This window comes from Eucalyptus grandis, chromosome 8 (assembly GCF_016545825.1).
Source record: "Eucalyptus grandis isolate ANBG69807.140 chromosome 8, ASM1654582v1, whole genome shotgun sequence".
Classification (NCBI taxonomy): Eukaryota; Viridiplantae; Streptophyta; class Magnoliopsida; order Myrtales; family Myrtaceae; genus Eucalyptus; species Eucalyptus grandis.
Window position 1 is genome coordinate 7,359,568 of NC_052619.1, and position 20,629 is coordinate 7,380,196.

At 39.5% G+C, this 20,629-nt stretch overlaps 1 protein-coding gene across 1 annotated transcript; it reads left to right on the forward strand.

Moving 5' to 3' along the window:
• The first annotated feature begins 13,454 nt into the window (after window positions 1–13,454).
• On the forward strand, window positions 13,455–15,418 carry LOC104456137 (phospholipase A1-Igamma2, chloroplastic). Its single transcript, XM_010070870.3, has 2 exons — window positions 13,455–14,802; window positions 15,073–15,418. The coding sequence occupies exons 1-2, from the start codon at window positions 13,517–13,519 to the stop codon at window positions 15,293–15,295; spliced, it is 1,509 nt and encodes a 502-aa protein (XP_010069172.1). The 5' UTR covers window positions 13,455–13,516; the 3' UTR covers window positions 15,296–15,418.
• Window positions 15,419–20,629: the final 5,211 nt, after the last annotated feature.

Genomic DNA, 20,629 nt, shown 5'->3' on the forward strand with positions numbered 1-20,629 from the left:
GATTGTCACATTAGTATGTATGACATTCCCTCATGCTGCATTTGATTGCCACACACATGTTATAAGTTCATGCCTTATTTGAATCCTCCGTCATCTCACCTGTCATACATGCATGTCATTTTTCTTAAGGCTAATTATGTCTACATCAGCTCCCTATAAGAGAAGCTATTGGCAAAATATTGGCATGACTCCATTTGAAGCGTTTATAGAGGCACAAGTAGATCTCTTACTTGCTAGGAGGAAGTTGGCGAGAGGAGGTTGACTGTGCCAAAATTGACTCAGGTTTCCTCTAATGTCATTTGGGTTGTAAGAGATGGACTTCAAATTGCATAAAGATGACAGAAAGTTTCATGCAGATAGGCGGCCACGACAGTTGGAGTTTCATGTTCAAGGTCATGTTTTCTTCGAAGTTTCGCTAATGAAAGGAATAGGTCGGTTAAGTTGAAAAGAAGATTGAGCCCAAGAATTTTTTGCCCATTCCTCATAGTGGAATGACTAGGAGATTTGGCATACTGATCAGCGTCACCACCGAAGCTTGCCGGTGTAGATGATGTAAATGCGAGCGGTTTCAAAGTAAGTCAAGGTTCCTACCCTGTTGGAACCAATTTTTAATCTTCGAAATTCGGAACGTACCCTATCAATTGGTTTTAGGGTCGGTTTTAGTGTTTACAAGGCACTGGTCAATTTCTTCTTCTTCTTTTTTCCATTTTTTCTTCTTTTTTTGCTTTGTTTTAAGTTAAGCAAAGTGAAAGTGAATCCAACTTCATATTTGTTAGAAGCAACAATCCATAGAAGGTAAATATCTAAAATAAGATACATAATAAAAAGTTCAAAATACATAACCGTGGTTCATTGGCTCCAGTTCAATTCTTTGGATTTCCAATTCAATTCTTACCCAGAAACTAAGAACCAAGCTACAATGTACTGGTTCCACTTTTTTCAGAACTGATAACTATGGGAACCTAGAATTGAATTGCTTCCCATTACTAGTTTGATCTTATTCTCGATTTTATACTGGATCCATGCTCACTCATAAAATGATGCACTCCATGTTCCAATGCTTCACAAGTACAAACCAATCCCGTCTCACATTCTAGACTATCAAGCAATGAATATTGAGATCAATGAACAAGTATCATACAATGAGATGCCTATTTGAATACTAGATCGAAAGGAGCATAAGTGAAGTTGGTTAATGAAGAGAATGTGCAGGATGACAATTTTAAATTGTTCGCATAATTAGGTATCTCAAATTTTAAGGATGAAATCTCTTTTAAAGGTATAGTTGTAATATTTGAAACTTTAGCACAGACGGACACATAAACATTTATTCGAGGTTTTAAGTAGTTATAATGATATGTGCAGGATATGAGATATGAATTAAGTTCGGTCATTATAGTACCTAAATATATTGATTGGTGAGTTTTACTAATCACTCGGATATTTTACTAAAAGTACGCATTGCCCCCAAAATTTCAAAAGGAGAAATCGATTAGATCCACCTAAGGACCAAAGCGTGAAATTTCGGCAAATGACTTCGTTAGTGGCTCAATCTTTCATTTGCGTGAAAAGTTAGGGGGGCAAGCTTGACACGTGGATTCCACCGAGTCGTTGCCTTTCATTTGATAGAACTGAAGTTACAACTCCACCCGAAACGTCAAGTAAATTCGCTTTTCTTTTCAGTTTCATTTCACAAAGATTGATCTTATACATTTTGTCAGATTTTTTTTTTCTTTTGTCACATGAAGAACTTTGTGATTAACGTAATTAATCTCATCTTTATAATGCATTGCTTTAGTTTTATTGCTCACAAATGCAAATAATTTCTGTGTAATATATCAAACTTACTTAAAAACAATAAAAGGCAGCATTGCCCGTTTCTCTTTTGGGGCCTTATGTCATCTTATCTGGAAGAAAAGGAACAGCATCATCTTCCGTGGTGAAGCCCTTGAGGTAGCAGCTTTGAAGAATCATCTCATCAAAGTTGTGAAAGACAAAGCCCTCACCTTCAGTAGAGTACCGGACAACCCTAGGAATAGAAGACTCCAACGAGGATGGGGATTTGACCCCTCTGTCTTCGTCGGTGGCCTTGCTGAGCATACGGATTGATGGCGGGTCATTCCGGATTTATGAATGGTGCTATGGTTGCCGTTACTAAGTTGTTTTTCTTTGATCTTGGGTGTTTGCTGTGCTGTGTTTGCCGGTTGTTTTGGCTGGTGTTTCTTGTGTTTGTTCTGGTTCTTTTTCCTGGCTCCCTTTCCACTCATTTTGCTTTTGCACTATGAGTGAAAGTTTTTGACGCCGTTTTTGTATAGCTAACTCTCCTTTAATATATTCTTACCTTTACAAAAAAAAAAAAAAAAAAAAAAAAAAAAAGGCAGCATCATGTAGGACTCAAAGTGAAGATAATTATAAATTGATATGACGGGTTTAACAAGACCATACTTGTTCAAAGCACTATCGTTGCAACATACATCTTTTTTTTCTTTTCTTGTGACCTTCAATTAGTCGACCTCAGGTGTCATCATCATACATATGTGCTTATAAAATCTATACATATTCCATGGAAGAATATGTAGAGCAAGAAATATCAAATGAGAGTATGAAGAACGGTAGATTTTCCTCAACACATGTAATTAGCCTTCGTGCACGTGCTATGCACATGCATGATTCATCATCAATACAAGTATATGCTTGCACCCCCCGCCCAAGAGAGTAATTTTTAGAACTTGAATAACATGAATGAATATGAGATAACCGAAACCACATATGCAAATTCTCAACTCAAGAGTCAAGAGTAATGAAACATAAAAACCATATTAGATTAGATTAAAACCATTGTGTAACTCCCTAGAAAAAAATAATAACTTTCGTATAAAGATATTCATCAATGTTAATGATATGTTAGCCAGCAAAATAAAATAAAATAAAATCAATCCACTTTTGATACTTGACTCTAGCCATGTGCCAACATGCAATTAATTAAATACGTTAGGTGAATGAGAACACAACTTAGTCGGTCCCCATAAGTTCACCACAAGAAAGGGATTAAAACTAACATTTAGAATAGTAAATTGCATCGAACCATACGGTCTAATGTGAACTGAAACTTACATTGGCTGTCAATGCACGATTTCTGCTCAATCTAATCGATAGAATATGCATCATCGAATTGACTTCGCACTTGCACACTACACCAATTCCATACCACCTACTAATGACGACGGAATTTTCCATTAGACGACAACGACAAACTACAAGTAATTTTAAAACCGGTCGACGATCTATTATTTTAACAGGACGAAGACCAAGGAAAGTCGAGTGACCTTTGAAAGTCTACTTTAACTTCTCGACAACGTCAACCCCATCGAAATGCTTTCCTTAATTAGCCAAAACCATCAAGCATACGTTGAATCAAACTCTTCCTCATCAGACACCAAAGCAGGAGCTTCATACCATAAGTTCGCTCGATGACGATACCCTATCGTCAGTTGTTCAATCGAGATCACACCCATCACAACAAGATCTTCTCATTCAACGATCCAATTTTACCTTCGATTGCATCTGTCAGATTCGCATGCGGAGGCCTAACGAGACGAGGGAGCCCATCGAATGGAAGACTTTTCACACAAAATATATCATCCAAGAATGAGTTCTCGTGCATTGATCCGGATCTTCAAAGCGAGAGAGCAAATAAAAATGGTCACTGGACTACAATCAAAGAGCCTAGCAACGACTTGGCAAGCGCATGGGAAGAGATCCACAGGAAGAGCGATTGGGTCAGTTTGCTCGATCCGATCGACCCCCTTTTGCGGGCCGAGCTGATTCGGTACGGAGAGATGGCTCAAGCGTCCTATGATGCGTTCGACACCGACCCGTTCTCCAAATATTGTGGCAGCTGTCCGTACAAGCCAAGTGAGTTTTTCCGTTCTCTCGAGTTCCGTCGGGTGGATACGAAGAGACCCATTATCTCTATGCCTCGTGCAAATATGTTGAAGATAAAATTTAGTGTGGCTTGAAGATATGATTTGAAGATACAATATGTTAATCTTAGATTGATAAGTTAATTGATTCGATTTATTCAAATAGGAAAATAGTATCATGCATATTATTTCCTATATTGTACACTCTTGTATTACATATTCCTCCTTGTACATGAATGAAATACATAGAGAAAATTCCTCAAAATTCTTGTTTTTTTGTCATGGTATCAGAGCATCCTTTCCTAGCCTAACTTCCGCATTTCTAGAATTGCCTCCGTCTCGTTTCTAGTTTTGTTGTTGCAATTCCTATTCTGCAAAACAAACTAGCACCCAACAGGAATTCACTTTAGATACCATGTCGAAGAATCAAAGTCCGAGTGAGGAAATCAATAACTCACTTGAAAATTAAGGTTTGGATCAAGTCGCTCCTACTTACACCCTTTGAGTTTGTCCCAACTCCAATTCAAACTTCCGGCCCAACCCAATGGCCACCAGTCCACTGGTTTCCAATTCAAGGCCACTGGGCCACCGGATCGAGTCAAACATGGGCACAACGAGGCCCATCTGAAGAAGAAGGAAGACCAAGATGGACAGGTTAGAAAGGTTTGGATCAAAGACCCAAATTCACTCAATTAGCTCTAGGGATGTAGCCTTACCCAATTTTCCAATCTGGTTTGCAACCAGGTTTTTTGTCTTACACTGTTCCAGGCAACGGTGATTGCCTGGAGCCCGACGGCCCTCTCTACACAACATCGGCCAACAGACCAAAAATTCGGCTCGTCAATCTACAACTCATAGGACCAAATAACTATACGGTTTGGGCTCAATTTTTTCGGCAAGCCTTGGTGACAAAGGATAAGGACGGCTTCCTCGACGGAGCTGCCTCTTTTCCGACAGTTGATTAGTTGCAATGACTTTGGCGCAAATGTAACCAACTTGCCCACACATGGATTGGGAACTATGTGACTCTTGAGGTCACGGCAGGACTCCCACCAACCGATTATGCCAAGGCAACATCGGACAATATCCATGAGATGTGTGGGAAGTTAGATTGGGCAAAGATTTTTTCGCTCACTTAGGCCTTGTCGAAGTTGAAGCAAGGGAACCTCTCAATAACCTCTTGTTTCAATCGACTTTCCACTTTGTGGAACAAACTCGAAGCGGCTAAGGAACAATTGAAAGGACTAGAAGCAACCTTGAGACATATCAAAAACGAGAAAAAATGACTTGATTTCTATTGATTTTAAATGAGACTTACTCGAATTTTAGGTCCCAAATTCTCACCATGGATTTGGTTGCCATTCAAGAAGAGAACCAACACCTAGCGACGACGGAATATGTGCGGGTGGGTGAGGGCATGATGCTCACCACTCCGATGAGCTTCCAACAACAAACACCCATGGCCGCGAACAATTCTCGTGTGGCACTAGGGTTTCGCTGGGAAGAAGAAGCTGCTCTTAAGAGATCGGCCATGGACGGTCCAGATTAGAAGCTGAGATCTGACAACTCTTATCTGTCCATCCAAGTGATCGAATCAAGTGGTGTACATGGTGCCATGTCAGCACTAGCGCACACCATGCTATTTATACATACTAGAAGTTACATGGTAAACCTAGTGATAAAGAAAAAAAGGAAAAAGAATTGTCCAATTATCAGGTTTTGGGACAAAATACCAGGAGGGCAAATTAGGCATTTACCCACGGCTAGTATCAAAATATCATGAAGGCCCTTAGTCAGTTAAGTACTACCGACAGGACCACAAGTTTCTTAAGTACCTCTTTATGCAAAACAGACTCTATTTTAGTTGATGCATGGATAATTGATTCAGGTACTAATGACCACATAATTTGCAATGATAAGTTTTTCTCTCATATTGACAACAAATCCCATGGTCCCATTTCAGTACGTCTTCCAAATGGGAATGTCACTCATATCACCAAAATTGGCACTATTTATCTTAGTCCCAACGTTATTCTTAGAAATGTTATTTATATTCCGGAATTTGTGTTCAACCTTATATCTATTTCCAATGCCCACAGGGACAATTCTTGTCGCGTCATATTCAATTCCCAAAATTTCTTCTTTCAATACCTTTTGATTGGCAAACTGATGAGTTTGTGTAGTGTTGCACAAGGGCTATATTTTTGGACCAATTTTCCAAAGAATTTTGATTAATCTTCCATTTCTTGGAATAAGGGTGTTTTATGTAATGCCACTAATAATTATAGAATCTTTCTTTCTCATCAACGTTTGGGTCATAGTGCTTGTTTTCCTCATCCTAAATGTCTCATATGTCCTTTGACAAAACAATCACAAATATCATTCCTAGTTAGTAACTCTTGAGCTGCTAGTGTTTTTTCATAAATACATGTTAATATATGGGGTCCTATCATACTTCACATTATGATGGAGCTCGTTTATTTCTCACCATTGTGGATGACTATGCTCGTGCCACATGGGTTTTCCTCATGCAAACAAAGAGCCAAACCTTTTCTCATTTTTCAAATTTTTTCAGCCAAATCAAAAATCAATTTAACAAATTTGTACAATGCATTTGTACAAATAATGGACACAAATTCTTCACTACTGAGTGCAAGTCCTTTTTTCCCTTCTCATGGCATTCTTCATGAAAGTCATGGTACTTACACTCCTTAGCTAAATGGGATTGTTGAAAGAAAGCACCGTCATCTCTTAGAGGTAGCTCGAGCCCTTAAGTACCAAGCATTAATTCCTTAAAAAAATAAAAAATTGGGAGATTGTGTGGTCACAGTAGTCTATTTAATCAATCGCATGCCAACTAGAGTACTTGAAGGTCGGACTCCTTTTGAGATGCTATTTGGAAAACAACTTGTTATTGATCATTTAAGAGTTACTGGTTGTTTATGTTATACAACTACTGTAGGTCCTTGGGACAAAATGGGTCCACATGCCATAAAATGCATTTTTATAGGGTATCCCACTTTACAAAAAAGTTATAGGGTCATGGAGATATCTATAGGTTGGTTCTTGATAAGTAAAGATGTTGTTTTCCATGAACATATATTTCCTTTTCAAGAAATGGCATCCACATCACCCGATTTGGTATCAGATCATCGAGCATTCTTATTAGGGGAAGATTTATCTTTGAATCCATAGTAATTTTTGCTCCACCAAATCCTAAATATTCTCTACTAGCAACACATAATCCTAGCTCCATGGATCAAGCAATTGAGTCTCCAATGTTGTCATCTAAGGAGAGAACCTCACCGGCTTCACCTACTTCATTGGTAGCATCTCCACAACAAATTTCTGATGAATCTTCATCACCTATTCATGGAGAAACAACTGTTGAGCAACCTCAACATACTAGCCGTCTTGTACACCCACCAACATAGACCAAAGACTACATATGCCCCACGTTGAATTCTCCAGGTACACATTATCCAGTGTCCTCTTATGTCTCATATAATCGACTATCACCAGAGCACATGTGTTACATAAGTCGCACATCAGAGAAACAGAACCTTCTTCCTATCACGAAGCAGCTCGTGATCCATGTTGGTAGCAAGTTATGGAGGTCGAGTTAAATGTCCTCATAGAGAATCACACTTGGGGATATCATTTCATTACCTCCACATCAGAAACCAATAGGTTGCAAATAGATGTAGAAGATCATATACCGGGGAGACAGTTCCGTTGAGCGCTACAAGGCTTGATTGGTAGCTAAAGGCTTCACATAAAGAGAGGGGTTTGATTATCGTGAGACTTTCTCTCCGATCGTCAAAGAGGTAATGATTCATTCTTTTCTATCTATTGTCGCACTTTGTAATTGATCCCTTCATCAGATGGACATCCATAATGCTTTCCTTCATGGGGATCTGAATGAAGAAATCTATATGGGTCTCCCACAAGGCGTACTCAGACAGGAGGAGTCTTGGGTATGTCGTCTCTGTAAATCCTTGTATTGACTTAAATAGGCTTTCCGACAGTAGGGGTGTGTTTGGTAACGTTTCGTTTAAAAATTGTTCAAGGAAACAGAAATAGAAAAAAGTGTTTCATTCCGAGAACAATTTTTGAACAAAAAAACACGTTTGGTAAACTTGTTCCGGAAATAAAAATAAACAGAAACACGTTTGGTAAATTTGTATAATTTTTTTATTTCTTTTATTTTTTAATTTTTTAATTTTATTTTTTCCATTTTCTTTCTTTTTTTTTTTTTTTCTTTTTTGGCTGGTCGCCGGCCTCGGCCATGGCTCGCGAGCCTCGTCGTGGCCGAGCCGAGCCGCTAGCCCTCGTCGGCCGGTCACCGGCCATGGCCAAGGCCGGCGACCGGCGAAAGAAAAAAAAGAAAGAAAAATGAAGAAGAAAATAAAAAAGTGTTTCTAAATTTTGTTTTAAACAAGAAACAACTTTTTTTTTTTTTTATTGTTTCCGTTCCGGATGTGTTTCGGGAACAAAAAAACAATTTTGGAACAAAAACACACCCAAACGCATTTCTATTCCTTTTTTGTTCCCAAGAACAAAAAAACAGAAATTTTTGTTCCTGGGAACAGAAAAAACTTGCAAACAATCGCAGCCTAGGATGCCAAGCTTACCACAGCACTCATGGATGTAGATTTCCGACATTCCAAGCATGACTATGCTTTATTTACGTGGACCAGAGGTACATCCTTAATCTATTTGTTAATATATGTAGATGATATACTTATCATGGGAAATGATGAATATATTGTCAAAGAGTTCAAAGAATATCTGCATTCCACCTTTCACATTAAGGATTTGGGACCTCCTAACTATTTTCTTGGCATTGAGATTTCTCGATTAGATAAAGGGATCTACCTTAGCTAGCGAAAATCCGTTTCGGAAATCATATCCGAAGCATGATTGTCAGGGTGTAAGCTAGCTATTGTTTCGATATAACAACATATCAAATTAACAACGAATGAATATGATACAGGATTGTCATCATCACCTTCTGATGATTTATTGCTTAAGGATTCATCAGGCTACTAGAGACTCATCGAAAAATTGATTTATCTCACCATGACTAGACCTGATATATGTCATGCGGTATAGATACTTGGCAAATTTATGCATAGCCCAAAACAGTCACATATGAATGCAACATTAATGGTTGTGAAGTATTTGAAAGGATGTCCGAGTCTTGGAATACTTTTATCTCGTGATTGTGACATGAAAATGACAACTTATTGTGACACAGATTATGCTACTTGTCTAAAGACTTGAAGATTCGTCACTGGTTTTTGCATTAAATTAGGAAGATCCTCCATTTCATGTAAGACAAAGAAATAGTCAACAATTTTGTTATCATCAGCTAAATCAAAATATTGAGCTATGGCAAAGATTGTTTGTAAAATAATCTAGGTTTGAGTATTACTTTCGGATTTTGGAGTGCAAGTGGATGGACCAACTATATTGTTTTGCAACAATAATGCTACACTCAAACTTGCAGCAAATCTAGTTTTTCACAAAAGGACAAAGCATATAAAAGTCAACTATCATTTCACCCGAGAAAAAATCCAAGAAAGAATAGTTGCAACAAGAGGAATTTGAACAGTTGAACAACCAGCAGATATCTTCACCAAACCATTATGTCAAAGACAATACACATATCTTTTGAACAAGCTATGCGTCTTCAATATATACAAGCTGTCAGCTTGAGGGGGAATATTTATAATACAAAAGCACGCGGACGAGGATTTGAGCATTACAGTCACAGGTCATAGCCTAGGAGGCGCTCTAGCAATATTAGGTGCATACGACGTATCAGAGACGGGGACAAACATTAGGCAGGATGGCAAAATAGTCCCCAAGTGCGTGTTCTCGTTTGCAAGGCCACGAGTCGGCAATGCCAGATTCAAGAAGTGGGTTGAGGAGCTGGGACTGAAGGTACTAAGAGTGTTAAACGTTCATGAAAGGGTCCCGAATGTGCCCGGTATAATTTTTAATGAAAATGCACCTTCCATACTGCAAAAAATCTATTGCTACTTGCACGTCGGCATCGAGCTTGCGTTGAATCAAGAAAACTCGTGTTGCTTGAAGGACAAAGGTGATCTGTCAATTTATCATGACATGAAAGTTCTCCTTCATCTCCTAGATGGATAAGGGCTGCTTGGCTTTGTCCAACACACATCCTTTAAGTTCATCTTGTCCTTCGCTATTGTCATTTCTTGCACTCCATATTCCATTCCTTGCTTTTAATAGATGAGTCGATCAATTAACATTGTCTTGACTAGCTACTCATCAATGACACAATTAAGGTAGAATGAAATTTGAGACTTGCTTATATTTCACTTATGTGAATGGAAATAGGTATGAAGGGCCAAAAGTTCGAGTTCACCGAGAGAGACGTTGCGTTGGTGAACAAAGCGATTGACTTCTTGAAAGATAAGTATCTCATCCCACCGAAGTGGAAGCAACTCGAGAGCAAAGGGCTTGTGAGAGGCCAGGATGGCCGTTGGACCCAACCGGAGAGATAAGACTTGGGGGATCACTTTAAAGGTGTTGATCGTGAAGCTGGCTTGGTCTGATGTGTGAGCATTAGCATTAAACGATTGTTCAAGTTTGCTAGGGTTTTAATTTTCTTTGTTCTTTAAACCTTCTCTCTCTCTCTCTCTCTCTCTCTCTCTCAAATATGATGAAGTACGATTGGTAATAGGACACTCTAGGTTAATGACATGACATGTTAAAAGTGCTCAATATTTTCTCAATGGGTTTCTAGAATCTTTTATCTAGAACTAAGATGGCCATGAAAGAAGACCACAATAGAGTCAAGCCTATTCTTCGAAAGTGGAAGGATCGCCGACTCTTTGATCTTTCCCCAACTTTTTTCCTTGGAGAATCCTCTTGTTCTTCTTCTGTTGGCAATTGATTCTGAAGGATAGAGTACCCAATTCTCTTCTTATAATAGATCTATCATTATACGGAGGACAATATCATAGAGATTTAATAATTGAATGTGTGTTCACGTATCAAAGGAGACCAATACTCAGATCATCGAAAGTATTGAAATTCTTTAAAGTTACGAGGCAACTTGAGGAAATTTATCCCAAAGATGCAAACCCCCCACTTTTCCTATGACAAAGAGCCACCAGCCTAGCCATTTTGCAATGCCACAGCTATTACTGGTAGCCATTGTTAGAAAACAATCGGAAAGAATGAAATCAAATTTTAAAAGTCTACTATAAAGTACCTTTGAGTAAATTAGTGTTTGGAGAAATTTATATTTACAAAAGACTTTTATGATAGAATAAAAAAAAAAAGTTGGCTGGCGAAGGACAGACGAACGCCAACGATCGAAATTTGTTGCCGGCAGCCAACGTCTCAAGTTGCAAGACCTTAGGTGGCCATCAGAGACCATCGACGAGGGCCGCTTAGGGTTGGGCAACCCTCTTCAACTTCTAGTCCGAGGAGATCGTACTTCTGATCCTCGACTTCCTCAATCAAGACTTGCTCAATTGCAAGTCCTTCTCCCCCATTTAGCGCTCCTTCCATGCTGTCAAGTCCCACCACTGCAAGTCCCTCCGCCCCCTCTGCATCGAGTACCTCCCCATTGCCCTCTCCCGCTACCCCAACACCGTCGGCCTCGACCTCTCCCTCTGCCCTCGCATCACCTACACCTCCCTCACCATCATCGCCATCGCCCGCAAGGACACCCTTCGCTTCCTTGACCTCTCCAATCCTCGGTTCTTCACCACCATCGAGCTTATGGGCCTCACGTCCCAATGCCAGAACCTCATCAAGCTAGATCTGTCAAACGCCACAAAGATGCGAGACTTCTCGCAACTCAAATCTAGGTCACCGCAACTCACAAGGGGTCACGCAACCCAAATCGCATGGCGCCATGACTTGTGGAGGTCGCTTGACCCTCCAGTAGCGATCACTTGGGTCACCACAACCACGCCGGCGTTTCTCTAACCATCGCTAGCCCCTTGCAACTAGGTACAACCATGCTGATTGACCTCAACAAAAAAAATGAACAGTGTCACACAATGAGGGCAAAAATGGAAAAACATAAAGTTGGTGAGGACAATTTTGGAAAAAAAGATATACAATACTAGGCGTGGACATGTCGAGAAAGCTAAAAGCCCAAGGCAACCTAGGACCTGTCTTGGGCTTTTACCCTTTTAAATGCCCGCTTTTCTCCAAGGGAGTTTGCAAAATTTTTGCCAAACACTAATATTTAGCCCGAGGCACTTTAGGTGTCCAAAGTCCCTTTCAAATGCTACTCCCAAACACACTCTAAATCCTCAAAGATACGGCAAAATCTTAAAATGAAAATATCTAAATGAAAGAAAAATGAAAAATGAAAATTATTGAACCGAAAATGTTAAATAGAAAAATATGTTTCGATTGATATAGGGTACATTAGGTTCAATTTTGGGAAAATGCAAAATGTGTTTGGTATAAAAAAAAAAAAACGTTCGCAATTGGCTTTGGATATATATTTTTATATTTTTTTTATTAAAAAAGACCCAAACCCTTTGCCAGTTTGGCGAAGGTTTATGGATGCCAACGAGCTAGATCTGGCGTCAACGGCTATTGGTTGAGGTTGCCCATGGTTAGGCAACGTCCAATGAGGGCCACTAGAGGTTGCATGACCTCAGGCAACCCTCGGTGCCCAAGTCTTGCAACCTCGTGCGGCAGTCAACCAGGGTCATGTGACCCTAGCAAGACCCAAGCAAGGGCTCACGATCCCGAGTGACGGTCACCTGGGTCGAGCAACCCTTGCTTGGGTCGTGTGACCCTCGCCGAAGTTCGCCCGACCTTGGGCGACCTCAACCAACAGCCGCCCCGGACCAGCGAAAGGCTTGGGTCATTTTTTAATTATAAAAATATAACAAGAGACAAAATCTGAAATTTAAAGAATTAATTAGGTAGTTTTGAAAGAAAAACTAGTTTCAACACTTGATTAAGAGAAAGTTATCAATACGCAACTAGAAAATCTACAAAACACGTCCGAAATCTCTACAAAACACGTTTGAAATCTTTGACGTCTCGGAAATCAAGGAAATCGTAAATTTAAAATCAAATATCGTAACCCATTAGTAACTTCGAAAATCACGCAATTCCCTTTGATTTGTGGGACCACTACTCTTATGACGTTTCAATGTTTTCGTAAAAACATTTGCCTCGTATATAGAATAACAACACAACTTACTCGGTCCCCATAAGTTCCCCACAAGAAAGGGATTAAAACTTACATCTAAGAATAGTAAATTGCATTCTAATGTGAACTGAAACTTAAATTGGCTGTCAATGTACGATTTTCGCTTTTTCTAATCGATAGAATATCCATCATCGAATTGACTTCTCACATGCACACTACACCAATTCCACACCACCTAGTGATAACGACGGAATTTTCCATTAGACGACAAACTGCAAGTAATTTTAAAATTGGTCAGCGATCTATTATTTTAACAGGACGAAGAACAAGAAGAGTTGAGTTACCTTGAAAGTCTACTCTTAACTTTTCAACAACTCTTCACACCAAACGCCAAGGAAAGAGTTTCATACCATAAGCTCCCTCAATGGCCATACCCTATCGTCAATTGTTCTTTCGAGATCACACCCATCACAACCAGATCTTCTCCTTCAACGATCCAATTTCACCTTCGATTGCATCTGTAAGATTCGCATGCGGAGGCCCAAGGAGAAGAGAGAGCCCATCGAATGGAAGACTTTCCATACAAAATGTATCATCCAAGAATGAGTCCTCTTGCACTGTTCCGGATCTTCAAAGCGAGAGAACAAAGAAAAAAGGTCAGTGGACTGCAGTCGAAGACCCTAGCAGGAACTTGGCAAGCATATGGGAAGAGATCCATGGCAAGAGCAATTGGGTCAGCTTGCTCGATCCAATCGACCCCCTCTTGCGAGCCGAGCTGATTCGGTATGGGGAGATGGCTCAAGCGTCTTACGACGCGTTCGATGCCGACCCCTTCTCCAAATATTGTGGCAGCTGTCGGTACAAGCTGAGCGAGTTTTTCTGTTCTCTCGAGTTTCCTCGGGCTGGATACATTTTGACCCGTTACCTCTATGCCTCGTGCAATATCCATCACCGTCCCCACTTCTTCAAGAAATCGTTGTGGCCAGAAGCATGGAGTGAATCAGCTAATTGGTTTGGATATGTCGCTGTATCGGACGACGAAATGTCAAAAGCTCTAGGACGACGGGACATAGCCATAGTGTGGCGTGGCACGATGAGGAAGCCCGAGTGGATTGTGGATGCCAGGTATAGCATGAGCCCGGTCAGGCAAAAGGGAATCCCCTGCCCTGATCGAAAAGCCAAAGTCGAGTCCGGGTTCCTCCATCTCTACACCGAGAAGGACGAAAATTCCAGGTTTTGCAAGCATTCCACCCGAGAGCATGTTCTCCAAGAAATAAAGCGGTTGATACAGAAGCACGCAGATGAGGATTTGAGCATTACGGTCACAGGCCATAGCCTAGGAAGCGCTATAGCGATATTAAGTGCATACGACATAGCAGAGACGGGGACAGACATTAGGCAGGATGGCAAAATAGTCCCCAAGTGCGTGTTCTCGTTTGCAGGACCACGAGTCGGCAATGTCAAATTCAAGAAGCGAGTTGAGGAGCTGGGAGTGAAGGTACTGAGAGTGTTAAACGTTCATGACAGGGTCCCGACTGTGCCCGGTATGATTTTCAATGAAAATGCACCTTCAGTACTGCCAAAGATCTATTGCTATTCGCATGTTGGCATCGAGCTTGTGTTGAATCACGAAAACTCGCCCTACTTGAAGGACAAGGGAGATCTGTTGTGTTATCATGACATGGAAGTTCTTCTTCATCTTTTGGATGGGTAAGGATTGCTTGGCTTTGTCCAAGTCACGTCATTAAGTTCATCTTGTCATTCGCCTTTGTCTTAACATATATTGCTAAACTCCATAGTCCATTCCTAGCTTTTTGCCATTGTCTTAACATATATTGCTAAACTCCATATTCCATTCCTAGCTTTTAATAGATGAGTTGATCAATTAACATTGTATTAACTAGCGACTCATCAATGGCCCAATTAAGGTGGGATTAAATTCGAGACTTGCTTATATTTCACTTATGTGAATGCAAATAGGTATAAAGAGAAGGGCCAAAGGTTCGAGCTCCCCAGGAGAGACATTGCGTTGGTGAACAAAGCGACTGACTTCTTGAAAGATAAGTATCTCATTCCCCCGAAGTGGAAGCAACTCGAGAACAGAGGGCTTGTGAGAGGCCAAGATGGCCGTTGGACACAATCGGAGAGGCAAGATTTGGGGGATCACTTTGAAGGTGTTGATCGTGAAGCTGGCTTGTTCTAATGTGTGAGCATTAGCATTAGAGTAAATGATTGTTCAAGTTTGTTAACTCGTTCTTTAAACCCTAAGAAAAGCCAATTGACTCTCTCTCTCTCTCTCTCTCTCTCTCTCTCTCTCTCTCTCTAATATGATGAAGTATGATTGGTCATAGGATACTCTAGGTTAATGACATGACATGTTGAAGCTCCTCAATATTTTCTCAATGGGTTTCTAAATTCTTTTATCTAGACCTAAGATGGTCATTTGAAAAAGGCCACTATATAAAGTCGAGCCTATTCTTCGAAAGGGGAAGGATCGCCGAATCTTTGATCTTTCCCCTCCTTTTTTTCCTTGGAGAGTCATGTTGCTCTTCTTTTGTTGGCAATTGATTTTGATGGATAGAGTACCCAATTCTCTTCGTATAATTGATCTATCATGATATGATTTAATAATTGAATCTATGTTCACATAGCAAGTGAGAGGAGTGCTCGGATCATCGAATATATTGGGATTCTTTAAAGTTATGAGGTAGCTTTACCAGGTAAAAGTATCCCACTAGACTAAGTAACTTGAGGAAATTTATGCCAAAGATGCAAAAATCAACCCGCATCTCTCTCTCTTGCCCCCTCCTTTGGCAAAGAACCACCAGCCTAGACTCTGTACAACACCACCGCTATTACCTGTAGCAATTATTAGAAAATTATTGGGAAGAAGTGAATCAAATTTTAAGGTGTGAATATACTATTTTAACGATCATTTGCTCCCACAAGGTTGCTAATGGTTACTGGAATAAATCATATGGGATACAACAAAATCTTAAAATGAGAAACTGAATAAAAAAAAATTGAAAAGTGTGAATTATTGAACAAAAAATGTTGAATAGAAAATATGCTTGAATAGATATAACATTTCAAAGGTTGTATTCCTTTGGAAAACAACTATTTGCACACCCACACACAGGTAATGTACAGTTTAGTTTACTTAGCCCATGGTTTTAAATTGTAAATTTAGAAGCCTTCCATTTATACGTAGATCCACATACTCATATATCTCTTCAATGTAGGAGAAGACGTCTCTTTATTTATTTTACAAACAAATTATCAAGAACCATCACTCAAATCTCACTATGGTTGCCTCCCTATGACCATCTCCTGTAGTCATCATCAGCCGATGTCTTTGTTTCCATTCCTCTTTGTTCATGAAGACAAATAGGTAGCACGCTCGACCTCGCATGTCAATGACGATTCCAGAGCCGTGGCGATGTTAAGGTCTCGACTAGGATCTCTAAGGTTGGCAACCTCAAGTCTCAAATTGGGCCTCGGATGCGAGGTCGAGGCACAGCAAACACGTGCTTGGTCGAGCCAATAGCTAGATCCGATGAGGCCAGGCATGGCCGGCGAGGTGTGTGGCGGCTCATGCTGGGATCGGTGACAATGACAAGGCGGCAATGATACACCTGAGACGGCAGATTAACATGGCTTGTGCAAGGGCTGCTGCTCCATGAACAGTTTTAGTTGGGTAGGGGGGGCGCATCGGGAGAAGTATAAAATTTGGAAAAAGAAAGATTGGGAAATTAAAAATAAAAAATAAAGTGTCTTTCGATCTTGGCCACCTAAATAGGATCTTGCCGATGTGTCGGTCTCTTTCATATAATGACTTCAAGATATAATATTACCACCTAACTTTAAAGGAACTCAATTTTCCAAAATATATATATACTCAAAATGCCTAAGAAAGCTGTCACATGGAGAAATTATCATGTTAGGGTCCTTCGAATTGAAATTTGTTTCAACATTTAGACTCCTTACTTGCTTATCAAGTTAGATGTGGTCCGCCCAGTTCCAATTTCAACATTTATAATCCAGGATAGGGAAAATTCCAAATATGGAACCGGAGTGGATCAATTTTCTCAAATAAGGATCTAAAATTAACTTTGTGTCAGACAAGGACCCGAAGTAAACTCATTGTCTCGAATAAGGACTCAAGTAAATTTTGTGTCAAATAAGGACCCAAAATAATCAACTTAATCTCTATTGAGAACCTTAGCTCACCGGCATACATTTTACGGCGATTAGAATTGGGGCAATTTTGTCATAAATTATGATTGGAAAAAAAGGAAAAATTCTAAATTAATTAAGGGGAAAATTCCAAATAAGGAACCGGAGTGGATCAATTTTCTCAAATAAGGATCTAAAATTAACTTTGTGTCAGACAAGGACCCGAAGTAAACTCATTGTCTCGAATAAGGACCTGAAGTAAATTTTGTGTCAAATAAGGACCCAAAATAATCAACTTAATCTCTATTGAGAACCTTAGCTCACCGGCATACATTTTACGGCGATTAGAATTGGGGCAATTTTGTCATAAATTATGATTGGAAAAAAAGGAAAAATTCTAAATTAATTAAGTTTAGGTTATTCATGTTTACGTTTATGTTTCCTTCTTTCTTCTCCCTCGCCGCTCATCAGCCAAATCGCTGCCCAATCATCATTGCAACGCGATTCTGTCGCTCCTCACCCTGCTCGATTCTCGTCACTTCTCACCTGCCCCTTGCAAGCATCGGTCTATTGTTCACCATCGTCTCTTCTTTCTATCGGCAACCTCTTGTAAATTTTGTCAAGATGGCTCCCTTCGCTGGTAAGCTCGGCAGAGTCGCGGAGGCGATGGCCATGGGAATCTGCACCGCACGGAACGCTACCTTGGGGCACAAAACGCTCCCTTGGGGTTGTACTGTCCCTCCTCTCTCTTCTTTGTTGCGGTCCCACTCCCGGTTCTTGCTCAGGGGTCGCCGGTACTTGTTTGCTTTGGGTCAGAGCCGAGATGGTTCCAAGGTCTCTGCTTTTCTTTCGATACAATCTCTGTTATGAGAAATTCCGTCTGGCTGTTTGTTTTCACTGTACTTGTAGCTTATTGGATCACTAACAGGTCAGTGTTTTGGGTCTCTGTGCATAAAGTCCTTGTCTTTGTCTGTATGTGTGTGTTCGGCACTGGCAATTAGGTGTTTGCTGAGTTATCATCTCATAGTTTCCGTTGTTGTGCTTTCGCCATTGCAACTTTGGCCAAAATTGTTGCTAGTTCACTCGTGCGTGCGCGCATATTGTAGTTTTGTGGCAATTTTTGGCCTGGAAATTTTAGGATGATAGGACAGTGCGGTTCTTGCTAGGCGGTTTTCCCTAGATTTTTTTTGGACAAAATTGCCCAAACTCCGGTTGTCAAAAATGTCACATGCTTGATAGCTGGCGAATATCTGGTTGACTAGCAAGCTCGGGTCCTTATTTGGAATTGATTCAATCACTTTGGGTCCTTATTTGAGACAATGAATCCACTTTACGTTATTATCTGACACAAAGTTAATTTCAGGTCCTTATTTGAGAAAATTGATTCACTTCGGATCCTTATTTAGAATTTTCCCTCCAGGATATGATTTCTCCATTAAAGTTTCACATTAGAGAAGTCAAGCAGATGGATTAGGATTCGCTCTATTTAAAGGGGATATCAACATCTTTAATGAATTTTGTTAAATAGAAAGAAAAACATTCCACTTAAAAATCAATGGCTGACATGTGTTTACTTTTAATTTTCCTCCTTCCCTGACGAAAACCAACCCCCAAATATATATAAAACCTTCTCTCCTATTCTTTCCCCCACTTACAGAAAATTTTGAGGGGGAAGGTATCGTCTTGGTAAACTAGAGAGGAACCTATTCCAGAAAACATGAATTCAAACCCAACACTTTAGTTACCGAGAAGGGAGAGCCCTCATGTACATTAGACTCATACTTAATCATTGATAAAGTAATGTTAGACTCTAAGACTAATGATGTGGAAAAAGTTTTTCTTAAGAAATCATTTGTATCGTTTAAAATGATTAGTCAAATGAAAATATTTTTCATTATTGCCAACAGTTTATGTCCACATATTTCGTGGACAAGTGATTATTTTTAGAAAAATATGTTTTAAATCATTCACTTTGCGTCTAACAAACGAGGCTTAACATTCTCTCACACGAGCAATCTGTGATAAGAAATGGCAGACCATCAGGGGAATGGAGTTAGTGGGATGAAGTTCTTCTTGCATTTATTGGATATAGTTCTTATAATGTAGCTAGCACAACAAAAAATAAGGGACTCGAAATGGTGACACGTGTCCAAAGTGGACCCAAACGTCAGACTCCCCCGCATGCTCTCTTCTCTCTCCTTTCTCCTCTCTCTTGCCCAAATGTTGAGACTCCCCTGCACTCACTCTAGAGAGAGAGAGAGAGAGAGAGAGAATATTGGGTACCTCTAATGTAGCCAGCACAACAAAAAAGAGAGGACCCAAAATGGTGAGACATGTCCAAAATGGGGGGAAAATTGTCCAAAAAGTCCTAAACCTATTATACTTTTGTCGTGACCAATTTTTCGGGTGTGAACCACTTAAGGTTTGACTAATGGATTGCTAAGTCTTTAAACTTAGCTCGGGCTCTCCCAAGCCCATACAAATTGGCGACTTAAGTCTAAATTTTTAAATATGCAAGAGGTTATTAACTAGGAGTCGCCACTAATCGATTTATGGTAGGTCGATTAGACACCTAAGTAAAATAAAGAGAGATTTATTTTACTCCTACGAACCAGAGACTAAGGGTACGGGGACTTGGTTACACTAGAATTTTCTAATGCCCTTTTGGTACCCTTTCTTTTAATTTTTAAAATATTTTTGCAGGCAACTTGGATTTATTTTAAGCTAAATCACTATCATGCAAATGTGGTGACCACATAGGTGCTCATCCATTATTAAAACATTCAAATAAATAAATTGCATCACAAGCAAGCAATCATTTTTTGGGTTTTCTTAAAAAATATAATTCTTTTATAAAAAATGCATTTTAAAACTAAATGACTTAATCTTATTAATGTGCAAATTCTAATTAAATTGGTCTATTATGCAAACTAGTTATTATGCACCTTATGACCTAACTTTACTAACAAATTCTAATTAAATGATCATATTATGCAAACTAATTAACATGCACCTAGATTTTTGTATTTTTGTATTTTTTTATTGAAGTTTAGAATTTATGAAAACCCTACTTAATCTATCTAAAAAGGGACAATTTTCTAATCTATTCTAGGGATTAATTTGACTTAAACCCTATCTTATCTTAGAAAACTATTTTTTGAAAAATGAGATAATTAAAATGTGCGAGCATTATCTAAAAGAATTCATTTAGGTCCAACCCTAACTTATTCTAAAAATGCAACCCTAAAAATGTAATCCTAAGAAATTCTAATTTACTAAACATACATGTCTGATTTACTAAACCTATATGCTCATGCAGAATTTTGATTTTTTTTTTTTTTTATTTTTTTTAGTTTTCTTA